At 44.9% G+C, this 27,675-nt stretch overlaps 1 protein-coding gene across 1 annotated transcript in view; it reads left to right on the forward strand.

Moving 5' to 3' along the window:
* The window catches only part of LOC110528450 (nuclear receptor subfamily 5 group A member 2-like), a 135,782-nt gene that overhangs the window by 56,295 nt on the left and 51,812 nt on the right, over positions 1 to 27,675 (forward strand). The window contains exon 6 of the mRNA XM_036985694.1: positions 23,513 to 23,632. Coding sequence (XP_036841589.1) covers positions 23,513 to 23,632 — 120 coding nt within the window. The remainder of the gene's footprint in view (positions 1 to 23,512; positions 23,633 to 27,675) is intronic.

Raw genomic sequence — 27,675 nt, forward strand, 5'->3', positions numbered from 1 at the left:
TCTTCCACACCACCACCTCTCTCGAAGCGGTCCTGACTGTGTTTATACGCCCCGTAACCGGGAGGAAATTAACAAGGTGTTTTAGGTCTGTGAACTGTGAACTCCGAGGGGTGAAAGGTGGGAGGGAGTTAAAGGGGGATCGGATTTATATCTACACTCCCCTCCCCCCACCCACCACCACCACCACCACCACCACCACCGCACTACCATCCTCTAGCGACTACTACCACCACCCCACACGCCGCCCCACTCCGCGCTCCCTCATGCCGAGACCCCTCTCTGACAAACTGCACTGCTACTGTCACAGCCGGCAGAGATTTGGAACTGTTGTCCCTGGTCCACTGCATTTCAATTATTCCATAAGCTAGCCTCTCTCTCTCTGTGTCTCTCTCTCTCTGTCTCTCTCTCTCTCTCTCTCTCTCTCTCTCTCTCTCTCTCTGTCTCTCTCTCTCTCTCTCTCTCTCTCTGTCTCTCTCTCTCTCTCTCTCTCTCTCTCTCTCTCTCTCTCTCTCTCTCTCTCTCTCTCTCTCTCTCTCTCTCTCTCTCTCTCTCTCTCTCTGTCTCTCTCTCTCTCTCTCTCTCTCTCTCTACCTGCACGTTTTCTGTTATACAGGGTATACATATTCCTATTCATTGAACAAGTAAACTTTTAGTACAATAGGTGTCTCTCTCTCTCTCTCTCTCTCACTTTATATTTGTGCCCCAGAGAGAGAGAAAGAGCGAAAGAGAGAAAGCAAGATGGAGAGAGGGAGAGCGAGACAGAGAGAGTGGGAAACAGAGGGAGAGGGAGGAGGCTGGGGGAAGATCAACCAAGGCCGGGGGGAGGCGCACCAAGGGCAGGGACGCATGGTGAAAGACAGGAGGGGTAACAGGTGGAAGGTTAATGGCCCTGGACCAGATCCACTAGACGCTCAGGCTTGATATATGGGCCCTGGGCCTGATGCAGGCATAGGTTTTTCAAAGATATATTATTTCATTTGAGGAGCAGCATTCTCCATCCCCACATTTGTCCATTGATAGATGATATCCCCATGCCTGCAAAAAGTCTGGATTATAAACAGAGATCCACCTGACAGCCGTCTGCCAAGCAATGTTCTCCAAATGGAACCATTTTAAGTCTTGAGCTACTTAAAGAATCCACGATACATGATTACATTTACAATTGACGGATCATTTGACGGATCATTTGACGGATCACTCACAATTTATTTACTGCTGAACCATGAATGTGTGTTTTTTTTTTACACTGGCGATCATGGTCGCTTTAGAGTTACTTCAACCCTGTTTGATAATTGAAATCCGCTCTGGACTGCTCTTCCCCCTTTTGTCCCTGGACTCCAGTATCCTCCGGCCTTGAAGACAAGTCTGGACAAGTCCAGAACACTGCATCCTAGAGCCCCCGCTTGCCCTCTGTGACTCTTCCCCGGCCTCGAAGGAAGAGGAGGTACTTACTAAAAGGGAAGATTTAGGGCTGGCAATCCCCACAGACGGACCGAGAAAGAGACGTCGGGGAGAGATTCTAGGATTGGCCCAGTCTGCTCATCCACTTGTTGCTTTGATGGATAAAAGGCTGTCATGAACGACCAGTTCCTGGAGGAGAAGATGATCTCATCCGCCTCAGAGTCTTCTATTCCGCTCTCCCGCTATTTGGTTTTCCCACCTCTTCCTTCCTTTCCTCCTCTTCCTCTTTGAATGGCAAAGAAATAGATAAAGGAAGAATGTGAAATACTGCAGAATTCGCTGAATTTTCTGCAGTTTCACCGTTTACCCCATCCCACTCCTCCTCCTCCCCTTCCTGCTCCTCCCCTTCATCTTCCTCCTCCTCCTCCCCTTTCTACTTCCCCCTCCTCCTCTTCCGCCTCCTCCCTTTCCTCTTCATCTTCCTCCTTCTCCTCCCCTTTCTATTTATACTTCCTCCTCCCCTTCCTCCTCTTCCTCTTCTCCTCTACCTCCCCTTTCTATTTCCCCTTCCCACTCCTCCTCCTTCCCTTCCTGCTCCTCCTCTTCCACTTCTCCTCTACCTCCCATTTCTACTTCCCCTTCCGTCTCATCCCCTTCCTCCTCCACCTCACCTTCATCTTCATCTTCCGCCTCCTCCTCCGCCTGCTTGTACTCTTCAAATGCTTCTGTAAGGAAGGCGAAGCGAAAGAAAGTTAAACATTGCAGAATTCTGCTTCTCTGTGAGTGAAGAGAGCAGGGCCATGTTAAGTCTTATTTATGGACGATCGAGGTAAAAGCCTTTTTTATTGGCAGGTCAGGGTGCTGGTTAAGGTGTGGAGCCGGCGGACGCTCTGCGATGCTGTTAGCGAGGGACCCGCGCTCTGCTCCTGTGCAGTTTCACAACGACGCTTGTGACTAGGCACACAAAAATCAGTGGGGCAAGATAGGTGGAGGCGAAATTACTAAACAAAGTGGATATTGGGAGTTGATTTAGCCAGCTAGTCCACTAACTAATCAACTCAACTGCTCTGATGCTAATGCTAACTACAGCGGCGTCTCTCTCTCAAAAATAAAAAACCTGCATGTTCTTCTTCTCCACGTCTCGCTCTGCCGTTGTTATGAGGAAGCATTAAAATGAATAACCCGTACGTGTGGAGACCACTGCTCTTCCATCAGTACACTTCACACAAGCTGACAGAGAACAAGCGACTCACAGTAAAGCAATGCCTGCCTCCCAAATAGCAACCTATTCCCTATTAGAGTGCACTACGTTTGACCAGGGCCCATAGGGAATAGGGTCCACTACTGTTGACCAGGGCCTACAGGGAATAGGGTCCACTACTGTTGACCAGGGCCCATAGGGAATAGGGTGCACTCCTTTTGACCAGGGCCCATAGGGAATAGGGTGCACTCCTTTTGACCAGGGCCCATAGGGAATAGGGTGCACTCCTTTTGACCAGGGCCCATAGGGAATAGGGTGCCAAATGGGATGCAGAATTGTTATTTGCAGGTCAGCTGGTAATGTGTTGTCACAGGCAATAAATATACAAAGCGCTGGTAAACACAGCGCTCTACAGTTCCGTTTAGGCCGAAGCGGCTAAGGTGTGGCCTCTCTCTAAGGTGTGGCCTCTCTCTAAGGTGTGGCCTCTCTCTAAGGTGTGGCCTCTCTGGTCTGGCGTTGACCTGCCCGGCCATCTTCAAACTAAACTCACTATACATACGGTATGTAATTAATAGATTAATTAATAGACTTTACAATAACCACGAATCACCACTTATAAATGTCAAAAAAAAATACACATTTGAAAATAATATACGCTATCTAGAAATAGTGTACCTGTCACGATCGTTTAGAGATGGACCCAGGTGCAGCGTGGTAAGCGTACATCTTTTTTTTTTAGATGAAACATAAATACCAAACTACAACCGAACCTGAAGCTATATGCAGTGCAGAAAGCAACTACACACAAACAAGATCCCACAAACTAAAGATGGAAAAAAGGCTGCCTAAGTGTGATCCCCAATCAGAGACGACGATAGATTGGGAACCATACCCGGCCAACAAAGAAATAGAAAAACTAGAATGCCCACCCAAATCACACCCCAACCTAACCAAATAGAGAAATAAAAAAGGCTCTCTAAGGTCAGGGCGTGACATTACCAATGCTTTTACATGAAAGTTATTGAGTGCTACAGAGTTATCTATCCTTCATATAGGCCTTGTTTTCCATTTAAAGATGCATCTCATGTATCTCAATATGTCCAACCTGCGTATGGACAACAGGGTTTTATCTCTCTCTTACAGTCACAATGATTCAGGCTTTATAAAAGGAAGTTTACGAGTCTCGCTCTCCGTTGATTAGCCCTGGTCTTAATTATCTGCTTGTAATCTGGGATGCTGGCTGGAGGTTGGCTGGTCTGTCGCCCTCGTCACACAACCTGTCAACAGTTGTCCTTGACGTCTATTTTTGCTTATTTACGGCTGGCTATTCTGGACACAGTGGACTGAGAAGTCTCGCTAGAGAGAACGAGAGAGAGAGAGAGAGAAAGAGGGAGGGAGAGAGACAAATGGGCTGAGAGAGAGAGAGAGAGAGACAAAGGGGGGGACAGAGAGAGAGAGAGAGAGAGACAAGTGGGGGGAGAGAGAGAGAGACAAAGGGGGGACAGAGAGAAAGAGAGAGAGAGAGAGAGCGAGAGAGAGAGAGAGAGAGAGAGAGAGAGAGAGAGAGACAAAGGGTGGGACAGAGAGAGAGAGAGAGAGAGAGAGAGAGAGAGAGAGAGAGAGAGAGAGAGAGAGAAAGGGGGGGACAGAGAGAGAGAGAGACAAAGGGGGGGGACAGAGAGAGAGAGAGAGACAAAGGGGGAGAGAGAAAGAGAGAAGACAATAGATAAGCAATGGGATGAAAGGATACAGAGAGCATGCAGACTTACAAGAGGGGGTGGGTGGCGTGAACTTGTATTTACCCAACGTAGGGGTGATTCGATTTGCACTTTGATCAATGATGTGTGTTTTCGTAGGGGGTAACGCTAGACGCGAGCGTTAGTTATGACTGGCGAGAAGTACCTTGAAAATCTCTTTAGCATTACGGATCTCTCTCTCTCTCTCTTATATTTTTGTTTTCTCATGATTTGGTTGAGTCTAATTGTGTTGCTGTCCTGGGGCTCTGTGGGGTCTGTTTGTGAACAGAGCCCAATGACCAGCTTGCTTAATAAGGGGCACTTCTCCAGGTTCATCTCTCTGTAGGTGATGGCTTTGTTGTGGAAGGTTTCGGAATCGCTTCCTTTTTAACAGCTCTTTTCTGGATTTTGATAATTAGTGAGTATCAGCCTAATTCTGCTCTGCATTGTTTGGTGTTTGACGTTGTACACAGAGGATCTTTTTTGCAGAATTCTGCATGCAGTCTCAATTTGGGGTGTGTCCCATTTTATGAATCCTTGGTTGGTGTGTGGACCCCAAACCTCACAACAATGGGTTCTATAACTGATCCTTGTTTGGAACACCATTGTTATTGTCTTACTAAGATTTACTGTCAGGGACAGAAGCACGGTCAGGGCCCAGGTCTGACAGAATATGTGCAGAAGATCTAGGTGCTACTGTAGGCCCTCCTTGGTTGGGGACAGAAGCACGGTCAGGGCCCAGGTCTGACAGAATATGTGCAGAAGATCTAGGTGCTACTGTAGGCCCTCCTTGGTTGGGGACAGAAGCACCAGATCATCAGCAAACAGTAGACATTTGACTTCAGATTCCAGTAGGGTGAGGCCAGGTGCTGCAGACTATTCTAGTGCCCTCGCCTAATTTGTTGATGTATATGTTGAAGAGGGTGGGGCTCAAGCTGCATCCCTGTCTCACCCCACGGCCCGTTGGAAAGAAATGTGTGTGTTTTTTGCCAATTTTAACAGCATACTTGTTGTTTGTGTACATAGATTTTATATGGTCATATATTTTCCTCCAACACCCCTTTCCATCCATTTGTATAGCAGATCCTCAAATTAATTCAAAATCTTTTTTGAAATCAACAAACCATGAGAAGACTTTGCCTTTTTTTTTTTTTTTTTTTTTTTTGTAAATTAGGGTGTGCAAGGTGAATGCGTGGTCTGTCGTACGGTAATTTGGTATAAAAGCCTATTTGACATTTGCTCAGTGCATTGTTTTCACTGAGGAAATGTACGAGGTTGCTGTTGACGCATATCCCACAGTAGTTATTGGGGTCAAATTTGTCTCCACTTTTGTGGATTGGGGTGATCAGTCCTTGGTTCCAAATATTGGTGAAGATGTCAGAGGATGATGTTAAAGACTTTAAGTACAGCCTCTCTCTCTCTCTCTCTCTCTCTCTCTCTCGCTCCCTCTCTCTCTCTTTCTCTTTCTCTCTCGCTCCCTCTCTCTCTCTTTCTCTTTCTCTCTCGCTCCCCCCCCCTCTCTCTCTCTCTCTCTCTCTCTCTCTCTCTCTCTCTCTCTTTCTCTTTCTCTTTCTCTCCCTCTCTCTCTCTTTCTCTTTCTCTTTCTCTCCCTCTCTCTCTCTTTCTCTTTCTCTCTCGCTCTCTCTCTCTCTCTCTCTTTCTCTTGCTCTTTAACACAGCAGAAATAAATGATTCCATACATATTAAATAAATGATTCCATACATATTAAATAAATGATTCCACGCATATTAACTAAATGATTCCATACACATTAACTAAATGATTCCACGCATATTAACTAAATGATTCCACGCATATTAACTAAATGATTCCATACATATTAAATAAATGATTCCATGCATATTAACTAAATGATTCCATACATATTAAATAAATGATTCCCATGCATATTAACTAAATTATTCCCATGCATATTAACTAACTGCATAGTCTACTATTAGTATTATGGCTGTGTTCTTTTTCGGATTGCGCCCTTAAAGGCAGATTTTTTTTCATGACCACTGAAACAATAACAATATAAACCAAACATTCAGAATGAACTGAAGACCCGGTACTTTTTAACTACCCCAGAACTTGTCCTGCTACGGGTGTCGACAGGGCCATTCCATTGATGGAGGTGAACTGAGTTCTGATAAATGTAGAGATGTATTTTTCATGTGGCCCCAGTTTACCAGTCTGGATAGATGGACACGTTGCTCCAGACGTACAAACACTTACACACACACACACGCACACACACACACACACACACACACACACACGCACGCATGAACACACACACACACACACACGCATGCATGAACACACACACACACAGATGCACATATACACACTCACACAACTATTGCAGCCTTCAGTCTCTCAACAGAGTTATGGTATGTAAGTGCGAAACACACACACACACACACACACACACACACACTCTCCCTGATACATTCATCACAATGGACTGTTGATAAAGGAGGCGCAACAGTATTCAAATCAAATCAAATTGTATTGGTCACATACACATGGTTAGCATATGTTAATGCGAGTGTAGTGAAATGCTTGCTTCACAAGAGATACAACCGTTCACAGCCTAGTCATTCAATGTCATCTCACTCATGTCTTTGTTTAGACATCCAATAGATAGATGAATTAGTTTCATTCAGATGTTCTTTTTATATCAAAGCCCCAATCAAAATGGCTTCTCGAGTGGCCCCAGCTGTTAGGTGCCAAAGCCACACTAATGGGAATGTACTGTCCATCTCCTCTTCAGACTGACTGAAGCATCTGTCTGCCAGCCTGCCTCTCCTCTGAACTGAATTATATAGGAGGTTAGTCTATACCAATGTATTTGTGTTTGTTATCCAGAGGAGGATCGTAGTCCACCCCCCCCCCCCCCCCCCCACACACACACGCACACATTATCGACAGCCCCTCTTACCATACAGTAGCTTATAGCCATAAATCTCGGGAATCAAGTCAAGATAGAATAGAATTGAAATCAAAATGAGCCCCCCCCCCCCTCCCCTTGATCACTCAGGACCTGCCTGCTCTTTCAATGCGGAGTATTGTCTGTTAGATTTAGCACTGTTGATCAGGTCAATACTACCCAGTCCCAATAGTCTTACAGAACACAAACTAATTTCACATGTGTGAAGGCATTATTTTCTCACTGTATTTTAGATGGGTGGGTGGGAGGTTGGGTAGGTGAAGAGTGGGGGTGGATTTGTAGGTGTGTGTGTGTGTGTGTGTGTGTGTGTGTGCGTGTGTGCGCGTGTGCGCGTGTGCGTGTGTGAGTGCGTGCGTGCGTGCGTGTGTGTCTCAGGAAGGGTTACTTTTGAGAGCTCCTGTTCCCCTGGCTTCATGTATATTAGGAGCCTAATGTTCACATGAATAATTGATTAGCCCTCTGTTTTTTGATAATTAGTTGATCGCTTCTTAGCTTTTAGCCCTCAAGATCCGATGCAGCAAATTCAGAGGGGATTTTTCTACCATATTATGAATGTATCAAACAACAGTGCTTTAACACAAAAGCTCACAACCGTCTAAGAACATGCTGTACCAACTGTCTTTCTTTCTCCTAACCTCATGTTTTCTGGATTACTCTGACCTGTGTTAGCCTAGCCTGGTCCCAGATCTGTTTGTTCTGTATAGCTTATAACCTAACCTTCTATGGTTGTGGCATACCAACAGATAACCTGGTCCCAACAGAGACCGAGGTTACAAACAGTTGACCTTCTCTGCAATGCAACATATGATTCTTCATGATCTTATCCTGACATGTTATTCCACCAATCAAAGACTCTAAAGATGATTTAATTTATTTAAAAGGTGCAGTATGCAGAAATGGCTCCGCCATTTCCTGGTTGCTAAGATGGAAAAAGTTTGCCTAATTTCAGTTTATGTGACAAAAAAAAAGCAAGTAGAGTGTAGAGAATTACTGTACCATCTTATTAACCTCTTATTAACCTCTTATTAACCATCTTATTAACCTCTTATTAACCTATTATTAACCTCTTATTAACCTCTTATTAACCTCTTATTAACCATCTTATTAACATCTTATTAACCTCTTATTACCCATCTTATTAACCTCTTATTAACCTCTTATTAACCTCTTATTAACCATCTTATTAACCTCTTATTAACCATCTTATTAACCATCTTATTAACATCTTATTAACCTCTTATTAACCTCTTATTAACCTCTTATTAACCTCTTATTAACCATCTTATTAACCTCTTATTAACCATCTTATTAACCTCTTATTAACCATCTTATTAACCATCTTATTAACATCTTATTAACATCTTATTAACCTCTTATTAACCTCTTATTAACCTCTTATTAACCATCTTATTAACCTCTTATTAACCTCTTGTTAACCTCTTATTAACCTCTTATTAACCTCTTATTAACCATCTTATTAACCTCTTATTAACCTATTATTAACCTCTTATTAACCTCTTATTAACCTCTTATTAACCATCTTATTAACATCTTATTAACCTCTTATTACCCATCTTATTAACCTCTTATTAACCTCTTATTAACCTCTTATTAACCATCTTATTAACCTCTTATTAACCATCTTATTAACCATCTTATTAACATCTTATTAACCTCTTATTAACCTCTTATTAACCTCTTATTAACCTCTTAACATCTTATTAACCTCTTATTAACATCTTATTAACATCTTATTAACCTCTTATTAACCTCTTATTAACCTCTTATTAACCATCTTATTAACCTCTTATTAACCTCTTATTAACCTCTTATTAACCTCTTATTAACCTCTTGTTAACCTCTTATTAACCTCTTATTAACCTCTTATTAACCATCTTATTAACCATCTTATTAACCTCTTATTAACCTCTTATTAACCTCTTATTAACCTCTTATTAACCTCTTAACATCTTATTAACCTCTTATTAACATCTTATTAACATCTTATTAACCTCCTATTAACCTCTTATTAACCATCTTATTAACCTCTTATTAACCTCTTATTAACCTCTTATTAACCTCTTATTAACCTCTTATTAACCTCTTATTAACCTGTGAAATATATGTTCAATAATAGCGACGGTATTGTTTGTATGTAGTGACGGTACCGTTTGTATGTAGAGACGGTATCGTTTGTATGTAGTGATGGTACTGTTTGCATGTAGAGACGGTATCGTTTGTATGTAGAGACGGTATCGTTTGTATGTAGCGATGGTATCGTTTGTATGTAGCGACGGTATCGTTTGTATGTAATCAAATCAAATCAAATCAAATTTATTTTATATAGCCCTTCGTACATCAGCTGATATCTCAAAGTGCTGTACAGAAACCCAGCCTAAAACCCCAAACAGCAAGCAATGCAGGTGAAGAAGCACGGTGGCTAGGAAAAACTCCCTAGAAAGGCCAAAACCTAGGAAGAAACCTAGAGAGGAACCAGGCTATGTGGGGTGGCCAGTCCTCTTCTGGCTGTGCTGGGTGGAGATTATAACAAAACATGGTCAAGATGTTCAAATGTTCATAAATGACCAGCATGGTCGAATAATAATAAGGCAGAATAGTTTAAACTGGAGCAGCAGCACAGTCAGGTGGACTGGGGACAGCAAGGAGTCATCATGTCAGGTATTCCTGGGGCATGGTTCTAGGGCTCAGGTCCTCCGAGAGAGAGAAAGAAAGAGAGAATTAGAGAGAGCATATGTGGGATGGCCAGTCCTCTTCTGGCTGTGCCGGGTGGAGATTATAACAGAACATGGCCAAGATGTTCAAATGTTCATAAATGATCAGCATGGTCAAATAATAATAAGGCAGAACAGTTGAAACTGGAGCAGCAGCACAGCCAGGTGGACTGGGGACAGCAAGGAGTCATCATGTCAGGTAGTCCTGGGGCATGGTCCTAGGGCTCAGGTCCTCCGAGAGAGAGAAAGAGAGAAGGAGAGAATTAGAGAACGCACACTTAGATTCACACAGGACACCGAATAGGACAGGAGAAGTACTCCAGATATAACAAACTGACCCTAGCCCCCCGACACATAAACTACTGCAGCATAAATACTGGAGGCTGAGACAGGAGGGGTCAGGAGACACTGTGGCCCACTCCGAGGACACCCCCGGACAGGGCCAAACAGGAAGGATATAACCCCACCCACTTTGCCAAAGCACAGCCCCCACACCACTAGAGGGATATCTTCAACCACCAACTTACCATCCTGAGACAAGGCTGAGTATAGCCCACAAAGACCTCCGCCACGGCACAACTTAAGGGGGGGGGGGGGGGGGGGCGCCAACCCAGACAGGATGACCACATCAGTGACTCAACCCACTCAGGTGACGCACCTCCTCCAGTAGAGACGGTACTGTTTGTATGTAGTGATGGTACTGTTTGTATGTAGAGACGGTATCGTTTGTATGAAGAGACGGTATCGTTTGTATGTAGAGACGGTATCGTTTGTATGTAGAGACGGTATCGTTTGTATGTAGAGACGGTATCGTTTGTATGTAGCGACGGTATCGTTTGTATGTAGAGACGGTACTGTTTGTATGTAGTGATGGTACTGTTTGTATGTAGAGACGGTATCGTTTGTATGTAGAGACGGTATCGTTTGTATGTAGAGACGGTATTGTTTGTATGTAGCAACGGTATCGTTTGTATGTAGAGACGGTACTGTTTGTATGTAGTGACAGTATCGTTTGTATGTAGTGACGGTATCGTTTGTATGTAGTGACGGTATCGTTAGATAACAACTTCTGTCCAGCATGTATTCCGTTAATTCATTCTCCATTTTGGATGTGTGGTGTCTTTGACTGTAGCCCAATTAAATATACGCTATGGAAGGGCTGCAATCCTGTTAACGAGATCGATATGACAACAGCCAGTGAAAGTACAGGGCGCCAAATTCACAACAACAGAAATCTCATAATTAAAATTCCTCAAACATACATGTATTTCACATCGTTTTAAAGGTAATTGGACCACAGTGTCCAATTTAAAATAGCCTTTGCAGCAAATGCACCACAAACGATTATGTTAGGTTACCACCAACTCACAGAAAAAAACAGCCATTTTTCCAGCCAGAGAGAGGAGTCACAAAATGCACAAATAGAGATAAAATGAATCACTAACCTTTTGATGATCTTCATCAGATGACACTCATAGGACTTAATGTTACACAATACATGTATGTTTTGTTTGATAAAGTTCATATTTATATAAAAAAAAAGCTCAGTATACATTGGCACGTTACGTTCACTGCTTCCAAAAACATCCGGTGATTTTGCAGAGAGCCACATCATTTTACAGAAATACTCATTATAAATGTCGATGAAAATACAATGGTTAGACATGGAAATATAGATATGCCTCTCCTTAATGCAACCGCTGTGTCAGATTTCATGAAAACTTTACGGACAAAGCAAACCATGCAATAATCTGAGAACGGCGTTCAGAAAAAATGTTTTATCCGCCATGTTGGAGTCAACTGAAATCAGAAATAACACTATAAATATTCCCTTACCTTTGATGATCTTCATCAGAATGCACTTCCAGGAATCCTAGTTCCACAATAAATGTTTGTTTTGTTCGTTAATGTCCATTATTTATGTCCAAGTAGCTACTTTTGTTAGAGCGTTTAGTACCCAAATCCAAATGCTCGTGCAGGTCCAGCCGAACGTCGGACAAAAACTTCAAAATGTTATATTACAGGTCGTAGAAACATTTCAAACTAAGTGTAGAATCAATCTTTAGGATGTTGTTATCATAAATCTTCAATAACGTTCCAACCGGAGAATTCCATTGTCTGTAGAAAAGCCATGGAACGCAGGTCGCTATATCATGTGAAATGCGCATGACCAGGACCTGGCTCTCTGCCAGACCACTGACTCAAAGAGCTCTCATCCTGCCCCACATCACAGTAGAAGCCTCATTCAAGTTTCTAAAGACTGTTGACATCTAGTGGAAGCCCTAGGAAGTGCAACATAACCAATATCCCACTGTGTATTCAATAGGGGCTGGGTTGAAAATCGACCAACCTTCCTGTTTGGATTTCTTCTCAGGTTTTTGCCTGCCATACGAGTTCTGTTATACTCACAGACATCATTCAAACAGTTTTAGAAACTTTAGAGTGTTTTCTATCCAATACTAATAATAATATGCATATATTAGCAACTGGACTGAGGAGCAGGCCGTTTACTCTGGGTACCTCTGGGTACCTCTGGGCACCTTTCATCCAAGCTACTCAATACCAATACCCAAGCTACTCAGGAGCTACTCAGGAGCTCTCAACTGCCCCTGCAGCCATAAGAAGTTGAAGTTGTTAATTATTTACGTAAAAAGTGTTGCCTGAAATGTTGGCTGTATGGTTCATGTACATATATAATGATTGATTTCTTAGTTCATTAAACCACATAAATCTTTAATTTGGGGTGATTATTTTTTTGCCCATTGGTGTGGGAAGGTGTGCTCCTTTCTGGTAAATGTTCTGTATAGCAAAAATCTACCTACTATCACACATAAAAGTAGTCCACTAACATGGCTTACTGAGCATGGATAATAATGGCTGTACTTCGGGCCAGATATCCTTCCACCAGAGATGCATCTCTAATTTCTCCAGCGGATCCATATCAATGCGGAGACGTGATGAGGTGAGGTCCGTACAGGAAGGACCTTATTAGAGCTCCACTTTTTATTTTTCCCTTTGCCATTGTGGTTGGAGGAGCTCCAATCGAACGCAGTGTGTTTTTAAGGTCAGAGGTCCGCCTCCAGAGTCTGTTAATGCGGTCACCGTGGGAACTGATCAATCTCCTTGCCTCAGCAGCATCGATCACAATCTGCCGCTCTGTGAGACACACACATACACACACACTCCCCCCCTTCCCTCTGGCCACTCAGAGAGGCAGACGGTCACCTCTACCCAAAGGAGCCAGTGCGAAGCCTCTGCCACTGATTCTTTATTCTGTTCTTTAATTCATATATTTATACACTGAGTATAAACAGACATCATTAAGGACACCATCCTAATATTGAGTTGCACCCCCCATCAATGTAAACTGTTGTTTTGAGGGTGAAATTTCAACCACAGGAGTCATTATTTGTTACCAATTTTCAACATAGACAAACCTTGTATAAAATATGTTGAATTTGTGCCTTAAAAACAACGTCAGATCTTCAATGTTATATCCACTATAAACAAAAGGCTGGGCAGCAACCTCCTACTGGAGAGTCAGTCTATCTACAGCTATTTATTCGGTCTCCCATCCAGAGTTTTAACCAAACCCAGCTAACCTTTGATATTTGTCACTAGCTACTATCAATGTGCTATCTTGATTATCGACAGATCACTTGATAACTAAATACACTGAGTGAACAAAACATTAAGAACACCTTTCTATTATTGAGTTGTACCGCCTCCCCCTTTTGACCTCAGTACAGTTCTTCTCTCTGACTCCCCCCTCCCCATCTTCTCTCTGACCCCCCCTCCACCATCTTCTCTCTGACTCCCCCCTCCCCATCTTCTCTCTGACTCCCCCCTCCCCGTCTTCTCTCTGACTCCCCCCTCCCCCACCCCCTCACATCGTCGGGGCATTTTCTCTACAAGGTGTCGAAAACATTCCCCCGTCCGAATGGCACACATACACAAGCCATGTCTCAATTGTCTCAAGGCTTAAAAAAAATCCTTCTTTAACCAGGTCTCCTCCCCTTTCAGCTACACTGATTGAAGTGGATTTAACATGTGACATCAATAAGGGGTCATAACTTTCACCTGGACTCACCTGGTCAGTCTATGTCATGGAAAGAGCAGGTGTTCATTGACTTGTCCGCTACAAAGCGAAAGTTCATCATACAGAGCAAACATTCATCTGTTGATCTTGTTTTAAGGTTAGAACATAAAACATATCATCTCTCTAACCCATTGTTAGAGGGGGTATGAGTTATCATCTCTCTGACCCATTGTCAGAGAGGGTATGAGTTATCATCTCTCTGACCCATTGTTAGAGGTGGTATGAGTTATCATCGATCTGACCCATTGTTAGAGGGGGTATGAGTTATCATCTATCTGACCCATTGTTAGAGGTGGTATGAGTTATCATCTATCTGACCCATTGTCAGAGGGGGTAGGAGTTATCTATCTTACCCATTGTCAGAGGGGGTATGAGTTATCATCTCTCTGACCCATTGTCAGAGAGGGTATGAGTTATCATCTCTCTGACCCATTGTCAGAGGGGGTATGAGTTATCATCTCTCTGGCCCATTGTCAGAGAGGGTATGAGTTATCATCTCTCTGACCCATTGTTAGAGGGGGTATGAGTTATCATCTCTTTGACCAATTGTCAGAGGGGGTATGAGTTATCATCTATCTGACCCATTGTCAGAGGGGGTATGAGTTATCATCTCTCTGACCCATTGTCAGAGGGGTATGAGTTATCATCTATCTGACCCATTGTCAGAGGTGGTATGAGTTATCATCTATCTGACCCATTGTCAGAGGGGGTATGAGTTATCTATCTGACCCATTGTCAGAGGGGGTATGAGTTATCTATCTTACCCATTGTCAGAGGGGGTATGAGTTATCATCTCTCTGACCCATTGTTAGAGGGGGTATGAGTTATCTTCTCTCTGACCCATTGTCAGAGGGGGTATGAGTTATCTATCTGACCCATTGTCAGAGGTGGTATGAGTTATCATCTCTCTGACCCATTGTTAGAGGTGGTATGAGTTATCTTCTCTCTGACCCATTGTCAGAGGGGGTATGAGTTATCTTCTCTCTGACCCATTGTCAGAGGGAGTATGAGTTATCGCTCTCTCTGGCCCATTGTGTACAGTAGGATTAATATCTATATTGCTGTTTTGAGACATACAGTAATATCTGTATAGGGTTTCTTTTGGCCCAGGTCCCAGTTTTTCCAAGTGATCTAAACTGGGCCCTGGGGATAAGCCTGCATACGTTCACCAAGGTTACCTGATATAATATTTAGAATACTTATGAACAGGTGCAAGGGGGAAGGGGATTTCAAGCATGTGTGTGATCTACCTGCCATATGCCCTGGTATATTCTACACTGAATGGTCTGGCTCCAAGACTTGGATATGAGAGAGAGAGAGAGAGGGAGGGAGAGAGGGAGAGAGAGAGGGGGAGAGGAAGGGAGGAAGGGAGGTAGGGAGGGAGGGAGGGAGGGAGGGAGGGAGGGAGGGAGGGAGGGAGGGAGGGAGGGAGGGAGGGAGGGAGGGAGGGAGGGAGGGAGGGAGGGAGGGAGGGAGGGAAACACTTTTACTATCTCATCTTGGAATACGAGAAACATGGTATAAAGGAGATGGACCCACTGGTTGCCCTCTAGGTTACAGAGAGCTGGTAGTCCCGCCCACCAAACTACCAGGTGTGAAACAGGGAAGAGACTCAGGGGGTAAATTTGGTATAGAGCAGACCTAACCCACTCTTTTAAATTAGTCAAAACGGGATAATTTTACTTCTGGCTAGAAATTAATCAGGAAATGATCTCAACAGAGAAGTAAGTCCTGATATGTGCTCCCCCTAAAATAATCTCCGGACGTCCTCTGTAAAAACAATGTGCTGAGCGAATGTCAAATTGGCTTTTTACCAAATTACCATACAACAGACCACGTATTCACCCTAATTTACAAACAAACAAAGTCTTCACATGCTTTCTTGCTTTCAAAAAAGCTTTTGACTCAATTTGGCATGAAGGTCTGTTATACAAATGGATGGAAAGCGGTGTTGGGGAAAAAGCATAAGACATTATAAAATCCATGTACACAAACAACAAGTGTGCTATTTAAATTGGCCAAGAAAACAACAACAAACAATTCCCCAAAGGGCCGTGGGGTGAGACAGGGATGCAGCTTGAGCCCCACCTTCTTCAACATATAAATCAACAAATTAGGCGAGGGCACTAGAACAGTTTGCAGCACCCGGCCTCACCCTACTAGAATCTGAAGCCAAATGTTTACTGTTTGCTGATGATCTGGTGCTTCTGTCCCCAACCAAGGAGGACCTACAGCAGCTTCTTAACCAGTGAAGAACAAACAATATTGTAAATACATCCCATATTTAAGTATATTTATTTTCCCTTTTGTACTTGAACCATCTGCACATATCACTTTTGTATATTATCTACCTCACTTGCTTTGGCAATGTTAACACATGTTTCCCATGCCAATTGAAGAGAGAGAGAGAGAGAGAGAGAGAGAGAGAGAGAGAGAGAGAGAGAGAGAGAGAGAGAGAGAGAGAGAGAGAGAGAGAGAGAGAGAGAGAGAGAGAGAGAGAGAGAGAGAGAGAGAGAGAGAGAGAGAGAGAGAGAGAGAGAGAGAGAGAGAGAGAGAGAGAGAGAGAGAGAGAGAGAGAGAGAGAGAGAGAGAGAGAGAGAGAGAGAGAGAGAGAGAGAGAGAGAGAGAGAGAGAGAGAGAGAGAGAGAGAGAGAGAGAGAGAGAGAGAGAGAGAGAGAGAGAGAGAGAGAGAGAGAGAGAGAGAGAGAGAGAGAGAGAGAGAGAGAGAGAGAGAGAGATAGTTAGACCCTGCTCTTCAAAGCAGACTTGTCAGGGGTCCAGGCGAGCGCCGGGGTCCCCATCAAAGGGAGCCGGGTCTAAATCCCCCATCCACCCTGTCCCTGGGTAGACTGGAACCTTGGCTGGCTGGCTAGCCACAGGTCACATACAGCACATCCCAGGGATTTACTCACTCACTAAGGCTATTTTACCATCCATTATAGCCCAATAGAAATAGAATGACTAGAAAAGGAAATTTCCCATTCAAGTACATGTTTTGTAATTAGACCTCTATGATCACACCACTCTATTCTGTGTGTTTCTGTTGTTTTAAAACATTATCGGTATTGTACAATAGGTGTTACCACATGATTGTGGAAGATTGTTCTTGTAGTTATCGTTATTGATTAGATTTGGGCATGGCTTTCTACAGGATCATTTAAAAACAATGGAGAACAAATACAAACACCTACACCCAAATCTGAACAATTTGTCTAGGGTAGAATGTGTTATGAAGTAAAAACAGGCCGAGTAACAGCCTGAAAACAGGGGAACCTACTCTAGGAGAATGAATTGCTAGCTATCGCCAGGTGAATAGTATCCTACAAGAAGCCTGTTCGCCACCAGTCGAACAGATGCCAACAGAAGACAACTCAAACGATGCCATGCTTGAGAGTCCCCTCGTTGAAGTGAACTTCAAACTTCATAGAGAGAGAGAGATATATTTTAGATCTTCTTGTACGGAAATATTATTTTGGAATAATGGACTGACAGCGTTTGTGGCCAAAAAAAAACAATGCTATTCACTTTGTTCATTAAGGAGCACTTAAAGGGGATTATATTATTCATCGGTTCGTTAGGCCACATCGTAAAAGAAGCTTCTTATTAAAATCAGATCCAGCTATCTAACCTCGTTAGGCTGCGGCACCCACAACACTTAACAATAATCGTTGGTTTCGACCAAAAACAGCACACAAAAAAAGTTGAAAACTATTATATATATATATATTTATATATGCTTCGACCACAACTTCCGGTTTTGACTCCAGACCGTTTTCAGCATTATTATCAGTGGTGTCTTCTTAGCAGGGGACGATGACTGAATCAATGAATACATATTACTGTTGGGTCCTCCAAACACACCATTCCTAATTCATTTACATTCCCCAAACTTTTCGATTTTTCTATTTAATTTTCTCTACATCCCTTAGGTCCTTAAGTCTCACTCACTCACTCACTCACTCACTGACTCACTCACTGACTCACTCACTCACTCACTCACTCACTCACTCACTCACTCACTCTCTCACTCACTCTCACTCACTCTCACTCACTCTCACTCACTCTCACTCACTCTCACTCACTCACTCTCACTCACTCTCACTCACTCACTCACTCACTCACTCACTCACTCACTCACTCACTCACTCTTGCACTCACTCACTCACTCACTCACTCACTCACTCACTCACTCACTCACTCACTCACTCACTCACTCACTCACTCATACTTCCCCTCTTATTTCATATTCTGCCTCTTTCTCTCTCTCTCTGTGTGAAGTAGAAACATGAATCTGTGCTTGTGGTTAAGCGATTGATCCGGGTATTGATCCCTCTTGCCTGAATGGCCGTAAAGGTGTTAAATTGATTTCTGGGAGGATATATATTTTTCATTACAAGCACTGTGAGAAGTTCCTACTTAAAAATAAGAAAAGAAGCCGTGATGATATTAATCTATTGAAAAAGTACACCTTGAAAATAGCCTTAAATGTTTGGAGTAGTTCGGGCCTATCTGAGGAATAACGCTCATCTTAAAGAGGCTATTCGACTGCTCTCAGTGCCAAAACCCAAAGCTAACAAGGTAAAGCCTTGGTCATAACTGTTTTATGATTTCGCTGTTGCATGGAGGGTTACAGTAAACAGGGATGGGTAGTGTCTACTGAGTGTGCCACAGCTTAGTACACTACAGACACAAAGTACACTACAGACACAAAGTGCACTACAGACACAAAGTGCACTACAGATACGGAGTGCACTACAGATACAAAGTACACTACAGATACAAAGTGCACTACAGATACAAAGTACACTACAGATACAAAGTACACTACAGACACAAAGTACACTACAGATACAAAGTACACTACAGATACAAAGTACACTACAGATACAAAGTACACTACAGACACAAAGTACATTACAGATACAAAGTGCACTACAGATACACAGTACACTACAGATACAAAGTACACTACAGACACAAAGTACACTACAGATACAGAGTGCACTACAGAGTGCACTACAGACACAAAGTACACTACAGATACAAAGTGCACTACAGACACAAAGTACACTACAGATACAAAGTACACTACAGACACAAAGTACACTACAGATACAGAGTGCACTACAGATACACAGTACACTACAGACACAAAGTACACTACAGATACAAAGTACACTACAGATACAGAGTGCACTACAGAGTACACTACAGACACAAAGTACACTACAGATACAAAGTGCACTACAGATACAAAGTACACTACAGATACACAGTGCACTAGAGACACAAAGTACACTACAGATACAGAGTACACTACAGATACAGAGTGCATTACAGAGTACACTACAGACACAAAGTACACTACAGATACACAGTACACTACAGACACAAAGTGCACTACAGATACAAAGTACAGTACAGACACAAAGTGCACTACAGACACAAAGTACACTACAGACACAAAGTACACTACAGATACACAGTACACTACAGATACAAAGTACACTACAGATACACAGTACACTACAGACACAAAGTACACTACAGATACACAGTGCACTAGAGACACATTCTGGAAGTTTAGCTGCTATTTCCTCTTCACCATCTGTTTTTTCAGAAACTAAATCTAATCTGAACGTTTCTGTTTTAACGATCGTGGTCAGTTGTATAGTTTTGATGACGACACTGTGAAGTATGTTTTCTACTAAAGCCATCATCCATGTTCTCTACTGTTTAGTGTTTAGGGTGTGATCAATATCAGCCTGGCCGAACCTCCCGAATAACACGTGTTATTGGTTCCATATAGTTCAATCAACTGTAACGTTTATTAGAAACTTTATTGGGCAATTTACTTTAAGAAATGTAATTGTCTAAAGCTGTTGGCTTTTGGCTACTTGTTATTTTATTTACAACACGTTCACAGTCCAGTTCTCAGGAACAGAATACAGAACAGACAGAGACAGTAAATAAATCCCCTCCCTTGTCAGACCACTCCTTGTGTCTAAGTGGACAGACAGAGGGACTTGTGAAATCCAGAGCTGGTTTGATTCCACCATGTGGCACTCAAAGGGGTCGGCGATGCCTCTCCACGCTCTCACTTTGCTCGTCTCGTCTCGGTCGCTGTGCGGGTGACTCTCGTTCCCGCCTCAAGTCCCCTACGTCTCCCCTTGATAACCTGGCTCTATCTGGAGTGATGCTGCCAGAAAGGAAGTTGTGTCTGAAGTGATGCTACCAGAAAGGAAGTTCTGTCTGAAGTGATGCTGCCCGAAAGGAAGTTCTGTCTGGAGTGATGCTGCCAGAAAGGAAGTTGTGTCTGAAGTGATGCTACCAGAAAGGAAGTTATGTCTGAAGTGATGCTACCAGAAAGGAAGTCCTGTCTGAAGTGATGCTGCCAGAAAGGAAGTTCTGTCTGAAGTGATGCTGCCAGAAAGGAAGTTCTGTCTGAAGTGATGCTGCCAGAAAGGAAGTTCTGTCTGAAGTGATGCTGCCAGAAAGGAAGTTCTGTCTGAAGTGATGCTGCCAGAAAGGAAGTTATGTCTGAAGTGATGCTGCCAGAAAGGAAGTTCTGTCTGAAGTGATGCTGCCTTTCTGGCAGCGTGAGGATGGCTCCCTTTGATGGGGACCCCGGCGCTCGCCTGGACCCCTGACAAGTCTGCTTTGAAGAGCAGGGTCTAACTGCCCTTCTTTCTCCATCTCTCTCTCTCTCGCTCTCTCTCCATCTCTCTCTCTCTCTCTCTCTCTCTCTCTCTCTCTCTCTCTCTCTCTCTCTCTCTCTCTCTCTCCCCCTCTCTCTCTCTCTCTCTCTCTCTCTCTCTCTCTCTCCCTCTCCATCTCCCTCTCTCTCTCTCTCTCTCTCTCTCTCTCTGAGAGGGTATTTAACTAGTCATGCTGACAGAGACAGGGACAGGGGATCAAAATACAGTAAGATGTACACTCGTTCACCCTCACCTTCCTCACACCCTCCCCCTACCTCCCTACCTCCCTCCCTCCCTGATGGTTTTACTGACTGCATTATAATGTCGTATGTCACCTCTAGTCACCCGTCCCACAGAAAGGAAGTATGAGAGAAAAAAACACAGGAATTACAAGGACTGTCAGAATTTGTGGTTAAAGGTCACTGCGGCTTCGTTGTATTTTGTCCTATCTCAGTTTGATTAAAACAGGAATGAATACATGTCATGTTGATACAGACAGACGAACAGAACAGACAGACAGAAAGATAGACAGACAGACAGACAGACAGACAGACAGACAGACGAACAGACAGACGAACAGAACAGAACAGAACAGACAGACAGACAGACAGACAGACCAGAACAGAACAGAACAGACAGACAGACAGACAGACAGACAGACAGACCAGAACAGAACAGAACAGAACAGACAGACAGACAGACAGACAGACAGACAGACAGACAGACAGACAGACAGACAGACAGACAGACAGACAGACAGACAGACAGACAGACAGACAGACAGACAGACAGACAGACCAGAACAGAACAGAACAGAACAGAACAGACAGACAGACAGACAGACAGACAGACAGACAGACAGACCAGAACAGAACAGAACAGACAGACAGACAGACAGACAGACAGACAGACAGTATCGACTTGAGTCTCGCCGATGATGTTCTATAGCGCTGCTCCTCCAAGCGAACTCTCAACCTATAGTGCCATTGTTATGCCTGGATGGAGGCTAAATACCTCCTCTGCAGTCAAAACAATCAGTCTCAACAACAGTTACGCTGAAACTACCACAGTGTCATTCAAGGTAATAATGTGTTTTTTTTACGTACAGTAGAATATCCGTCAGCTCAGTGATATCACAGCTCTTCGATTGAAACAAATGGCTTCGTTTACAAAGTCCCATAATGGATAATAGCATTCCTTTCTCCACCAATTATACCGTACCTGTTAGTCAGACAGTTAACCAAGGATCTTATGTAAAAACTCATTGATGTTTCAGAGTGCAACGTCACAGACCTCAACTGTTAACCCAACGATTCTCTCAGACTCACGTAAAAGCGCATTTCGCCACAACAACACCAACCGAAGCGTTTTGCGAAGCCAACAGTCATCCCGCAAGTCAGATAAATAGTATCGAGGGTGACACTGTTTGTCGAAAAGGGTGGGGGGGGGGAAAGGAGGGGTGAGAGAGAAATCTGTCTTTTTTCCTCATTCTTTTGCTTCTGAATGTGGCCTTTCTGTGTTCGTTCTGTGTTTGTGGCTACGCTGTGGAATGATTAACACGCTGAACCCTGGGAAATAACTGGTTCACAATGGATGGGTTGTTGCAGTGTATCAGACTACCTTCACCGTGCGTCAGTCACCGGGATGGGAGACACCAGCCCCCTTGTTGCTGAGAAACTCGCTACTTAATCACTGAGAACTGTGAAATCACTCAGCCACTGGTGGCACTGGGCAAACAGACCAGTGATGCTGACGAAAACACGGGCACGGGTTCTTTGGAAGAAAAAAAAAACGGGGGTGTGGATGTGTTTGAACGGGGAAGGGGGAAGTAGGGGACGACGGTTATGTGATACTGCAGTATAGTGTGAGATTGTCTACCTTCTATGAGTGATGTAGTGATAAAACAGGTGGGTAAAACTCTTATCGTCACTCCCTGTACTTTCAATGTAGTTTTCTGAAAAAAATTGGGATGAACTGCATTTACCCTCCACTACACACTAGTCCACCTGTGGAATAGGACTCCCGAGTGTCGCAGTGGTTTGAGGCACTGCGTGGAAGAGGCCTCACTACAGTCCCTGGTTCAAATCCAGGCTATATCAATTCCGGCTGTGATTGGGAGTCCCATAGGGCGGCGAGCAATTGGCCCAGCGTCGTCCGGGTTTGCCCGGGGTAGGCCGTCATTTTAAATAAGAATGTTTTCTTAACTGACTTACCTAGTTAAATAAATGTTAAAATCGTTTTGTTTTTTTTTATGACAAATTCAAATCAAAATAGTGATCAACACTAGTCAATCTAGTTGTGTCTACTTGTCAAAGCCACAAAAGTGTTGTAGCTCGCTTCACCCGAAAACATTTCACTAGGAGAATATTGTCAGGGAGGTGTTTTCATGTATCGTTTTGTATCCTTTTTATTTAAAGGCGGAATAAACGTAGCATGACACGTTGGCAGAGCATTATCATTAGCATCATTATCATTAGCATCATTATCGTTAGCATCATTATCGTTAGCATCATTCGCATTAGCATAATTTTACATTAGCGCCATTATCATTAACATCATTATCGTTAGCATTATTAGCATTCGCATCAATTAACATTAGCATCATTATCATTTGCATCATTTTACATTAGCATCAACGTCAACAAATGACCTATTATTTTCTCTTTTCTCCCTTTGCGTCACGAACAGGTGGACGACCAAATGAAGCTCCTCCAGAACTGTTGGAGCGAGCTCCTCATCCTCGACCACATTTTCCGTCAGGTGATGCACGCCAAAGAGGGCTCCATCCTATTGGTCACCGGGCAACAGGTAAGTCACCTGACTCCCAAAAACCCCGCCCGTCCCTTCCTGCCCGGGCCCCTCCCCTTCTCCCCACACCCTCCCCCTAGACCTCATCAGACGCTCAGCACGTGCACATCAACACCCTTTAAAACAAAATCGACCACACCGGCCCCCCCTTCGTAGTCACCGCTCCATTAAAAAATAGATTACGCTTATAGGTAATGTGACCAGAATAATCAATTATGCATTTTCTCTTTTTTTTTTTTTTCTTCTTTTTTTTTTTGCATCAAGCAAGACTCCTAATGGTGAATAAATAAAGTGCTTGGTTAAGCATGCCTGTGGAGTCATAGCGGTATGGGGGAAGAAAGCCTATTATGATTTACCTTTGCGGTGCCCCAGAGGAGCCTGTGAGGGCTGACGCCTGAGGCTCCTGACGAGGCCCTCAACACAGCCTGTGATTCATCAGTCAGTATGTCAACTGGCAGAGAGGGAGAAACAGATGCTTGCTATGAATATGGCTCGGGAACGCCCGGCACGTCTGTCAGTGAGACAAGAACACTTCATTATTGATGGGGCGGGTGTTTCCGAAACGTTGCTCTTCAACAAAATGTTCTCCAACAATAGATGAGGGCCTTAATATTTAGGCGAGGTGAGGAGGGTCTGTTGACCTCTGATTATTAGTGGTCAGATAGTTGACCTCTGATTATTAGTGGTCAGATAGTTGACCTCTGATTATTAGTGGTCAGGAAGTTGACCTCTGATTAATAGTGGTCAGGAAGTTGACCTCTGATTATTAGTGGTCAGGAAGTTGACCTCTGATTAATAGTGGTCAGATAGTTGACCTCTGATTATTAGTGGTCAGGAAGTTGACCTCTGATTAATAGTGGTCAGGAAGTTGACCTCTGATTAATAGTGGTCAGATAGTTGACCTCTGATTATTAGTGGTCAGGAAGTTGACCTCTGATTATTAGTGGTCAGGAAGTTGACCTCTGATTAATAGTGGTCAGATAGTTGACCTCTGATTATTTGTGGTCAGGAAGTTGACCTCTGATTAATAGTGGTCAGGAAGTTGACCTCTGATTAATAGTGGTCAGATAGTTGACCTCTGATTATTAGTGGTCAGGAAGTTGACCTCTGATTATTAGTGGTCAGGAAGTTGACCTCTGATTAATAGTGGTCAGATAGTTGACCTCTGATTATTAGTGGTCAGGAAGTTGACCTCTGATTATTAGTGGTCAGGAAGTTGACCTCTGATTATTAGTGGTCAGGAAGTTGACCTCTGATTAATAGTGGTCAGATAGTTGACCTCTGATTATTTGTGGTCAGGAAGTTGACCTCTGATTAATAGTGGTCAGGAAGTTGACCTCTGATTAATAGTGGTCAGATAGTTGACCTCTGATTATTAGTGGTCAGGAAGTTGACCTCTGATTATTAGTGGTCAGGAAGTTGACCTCTGATTAATAGTGGTCAGATAGTTGACCTCTGATTATTAGTGGTCAGGAAGTTGACCTCTGATTATTAGTGGTCAGATAGTTGACCTCTGATTATTAGTGGTCAGGAAGTTAACATCTGGTTATTAGTGATGGGGAGTTTTCATCTCAGTGCTCTCACACAGAGATAGATACATAAACACATACTCACACTCATAAACACACACATACACACACAGCGCTCAGACACACACAGACACACACACACACAACGCTCAGACACACACAGACACTCCCAATGCTCAGACGCACACAGACACTCACACACACAGCGCTCAGACACACACAGACACATAGCGCTCAGACACACACAGACACACACACAGCGCTCAGACACACACACAGATACACAGTGCTCAGACACACACAAACACACAGCGCTCAGACACACACAGACACACAGCGCTCAGACACACACAGACACACGGCACTCAGACACACACACAGCGCTCAGACACACACACACAGCATTCTGTCTCCATTGCTCTGTGTTTGATTAGCCAGGGCTGGCTATCAGCAGGTCTCGGCCAGTAAAGGAGAGCGAAGGGGAGGATTAGGAGACAGAGGGAGGACGAGGAGACAGAGGGATGACAAGGAGTAGGAGAGGGGAGGGGAAGGAGACAGGGGGAGGAGGAGGAGGAGGAGACAGAGGGAGGGGGAAACAGAGGGAGGAGGAGGAGACAGAGGGAGGAGCAGGAGGAGACAGAGGAAGGAGATGGAGGAGACATATGAAGGAGGAGGAGGAGACTGAGGGAGGAGATGGATGAGACATAGGAAGGAGGAGGAGGAGACAGAGGGAGGAGGAGACGGGGTAGAAGGAGGAGGAGACAGGGGAGGAGGAGACAGAGGGAGTAGGAGGAGGAGACGGGGGAGGAGGAGGAGACAGGGGAGGAGGAGGAGGAGGAGGAGACAGGGGAGGAGGAGACAGAGGGAGAGGGAGACAGAGGGAGGAGGAGGAGACAGGGGAGGAGAGGAGATGGGGAGGGGGGACAGAGTCAGGGGAGGTGTAGGACCAGGTCTAGTTTGCATAGTTTGGTTAATGAACAGCTGGTGTTGGGGGGCCAAAGGGGGATCATGGAGGGGGGACCAGGGAGGGGTGAATCAGGGAGGGGGACCAGGGAGGAGTGAATCAGGGAGGGAGACCAGGGAGGGGTGAATCAGGGAGGGAGACCAGGGAGGGGTGAATCAGGGAGGGGGACCAGGGAGGAGTGAATCAGGGAGGGAGACCAGGGAGGGGTGAATCAGGGACGGGGACCAGGGAGGGGTGAATCAGGGAGGGGGACCAGGGAGGGGTGAATCAGGGAGGGAGACCAGGGAGGGGTGAATCAGGGAGGGGGACCAGGGAGGGGTGAATCAGGGAGGGGGACCAGGGAGGAGTGAATCAGGGAGGGAGACCAGGGAGGGGTGAATCAGGGACGGGGACCAGGGAGGAGTGAATCAGGGAGGGGGACCAGGGATGGGTGAATCAGGGAGGGGGACCAGGGAGGGGTGAATCAGGGAGGGGGACCAGGGAGGAGTGAATCAGGGAGGGAGACCAGGGAGGGGTGAATCAGGGACGGGGACCAGGGAGGGGTGAATCAGGGAGGGGGACCAGGGAGGGGTGAATCAGGGAGCGGGACCAGGGAGGGGTGAATCAGGGACGCGGACCAGGGAGGGGTGAATCAGGGAGCGGGACCAGGGAGGGGGACCAGGGAGGTGTGAATCAGGGATGGGGACCAGGGAGGGGGACCAGGGAGGGGGACCAGGGAGGAGTGAATCAGGGATGGGGACCAGGGAGGGGTGAATCAGGGAGGGGTGAATCAGGGAGGGGTGAATCAGGGAGGTGGTCCATGGAGGGGTGAATCAGGGAGGGAATTCAGGGAGGGGGACCAGGGAGGGGTGAATCAGGGAGCGGTACCAGGGAGGGGTGAATCAGGGAGGGGGACCAGGGAGGGGGACCAGGGAGGGGTGAATCAGGGAGGGGGAGCAGGGAGGGGGACCAGGGAGGGGGGCTCAGGGAGGGGGACCAGGGAGGGGACCAGGGAGAGGTGAATCAGGGAGGGGTGAATCAGGGACGGGGACCAGGAAGGGCGAATCAGGGAGCAGGACCAGGGAGGGGGACCAGGGAGGGGTGAATCAGGGAGGGGGACCAGGGAGGGGTGAATCAGGGACGGGGACCATTCATTATCTTCTATTATTCACAATGAGACCAGGGGACATCAGCTTTAAAGCTAGGGCCAACCTCTAACATCACCACCACCACTACCACCACTTTAACCAGCACCACCCCTTTAACCAGCACCACTCCTTTAACCAGCACCACCCCTTCAACCAGCACCACCCCTTTAACCAGCACCACCCCTTTAACCAGCACCACCCCTTCAACCAGCACCACCCCTTTAACCAGCACCACCACTTTAACCAGCACCACTCCTTTAACCAGCACCACCACTTTAACCAGCACCACCCCTTTAACCAGCACCACCCCTTTAACCAGCACCACCACTTTAACCAGCACCACCCCTTTAACCAGCACCACCCCTTTAACCAGCACCACCCCTTTAAGCAGCACCAGCCCTTCAACCAGCACCACCCCTTCAA

This window comes from Oncorhynchus mykiss, chromosome 1 (assembly GCF_013265735.2).
Source record: "Oncorhynchus mykiss isolate Arlee chromosome 1, USDA_OmykA_1.1, whole genome shotgun sequence".
In the NCBI taxonomy this organism is placed as follows: domain Eukaryota; kingdom Metazoa; phylum Chordata; class Actinopteri; order Salmoniformes; family Salmonidae; genus Oncorhynchus; species Oncorhynchus mykiss.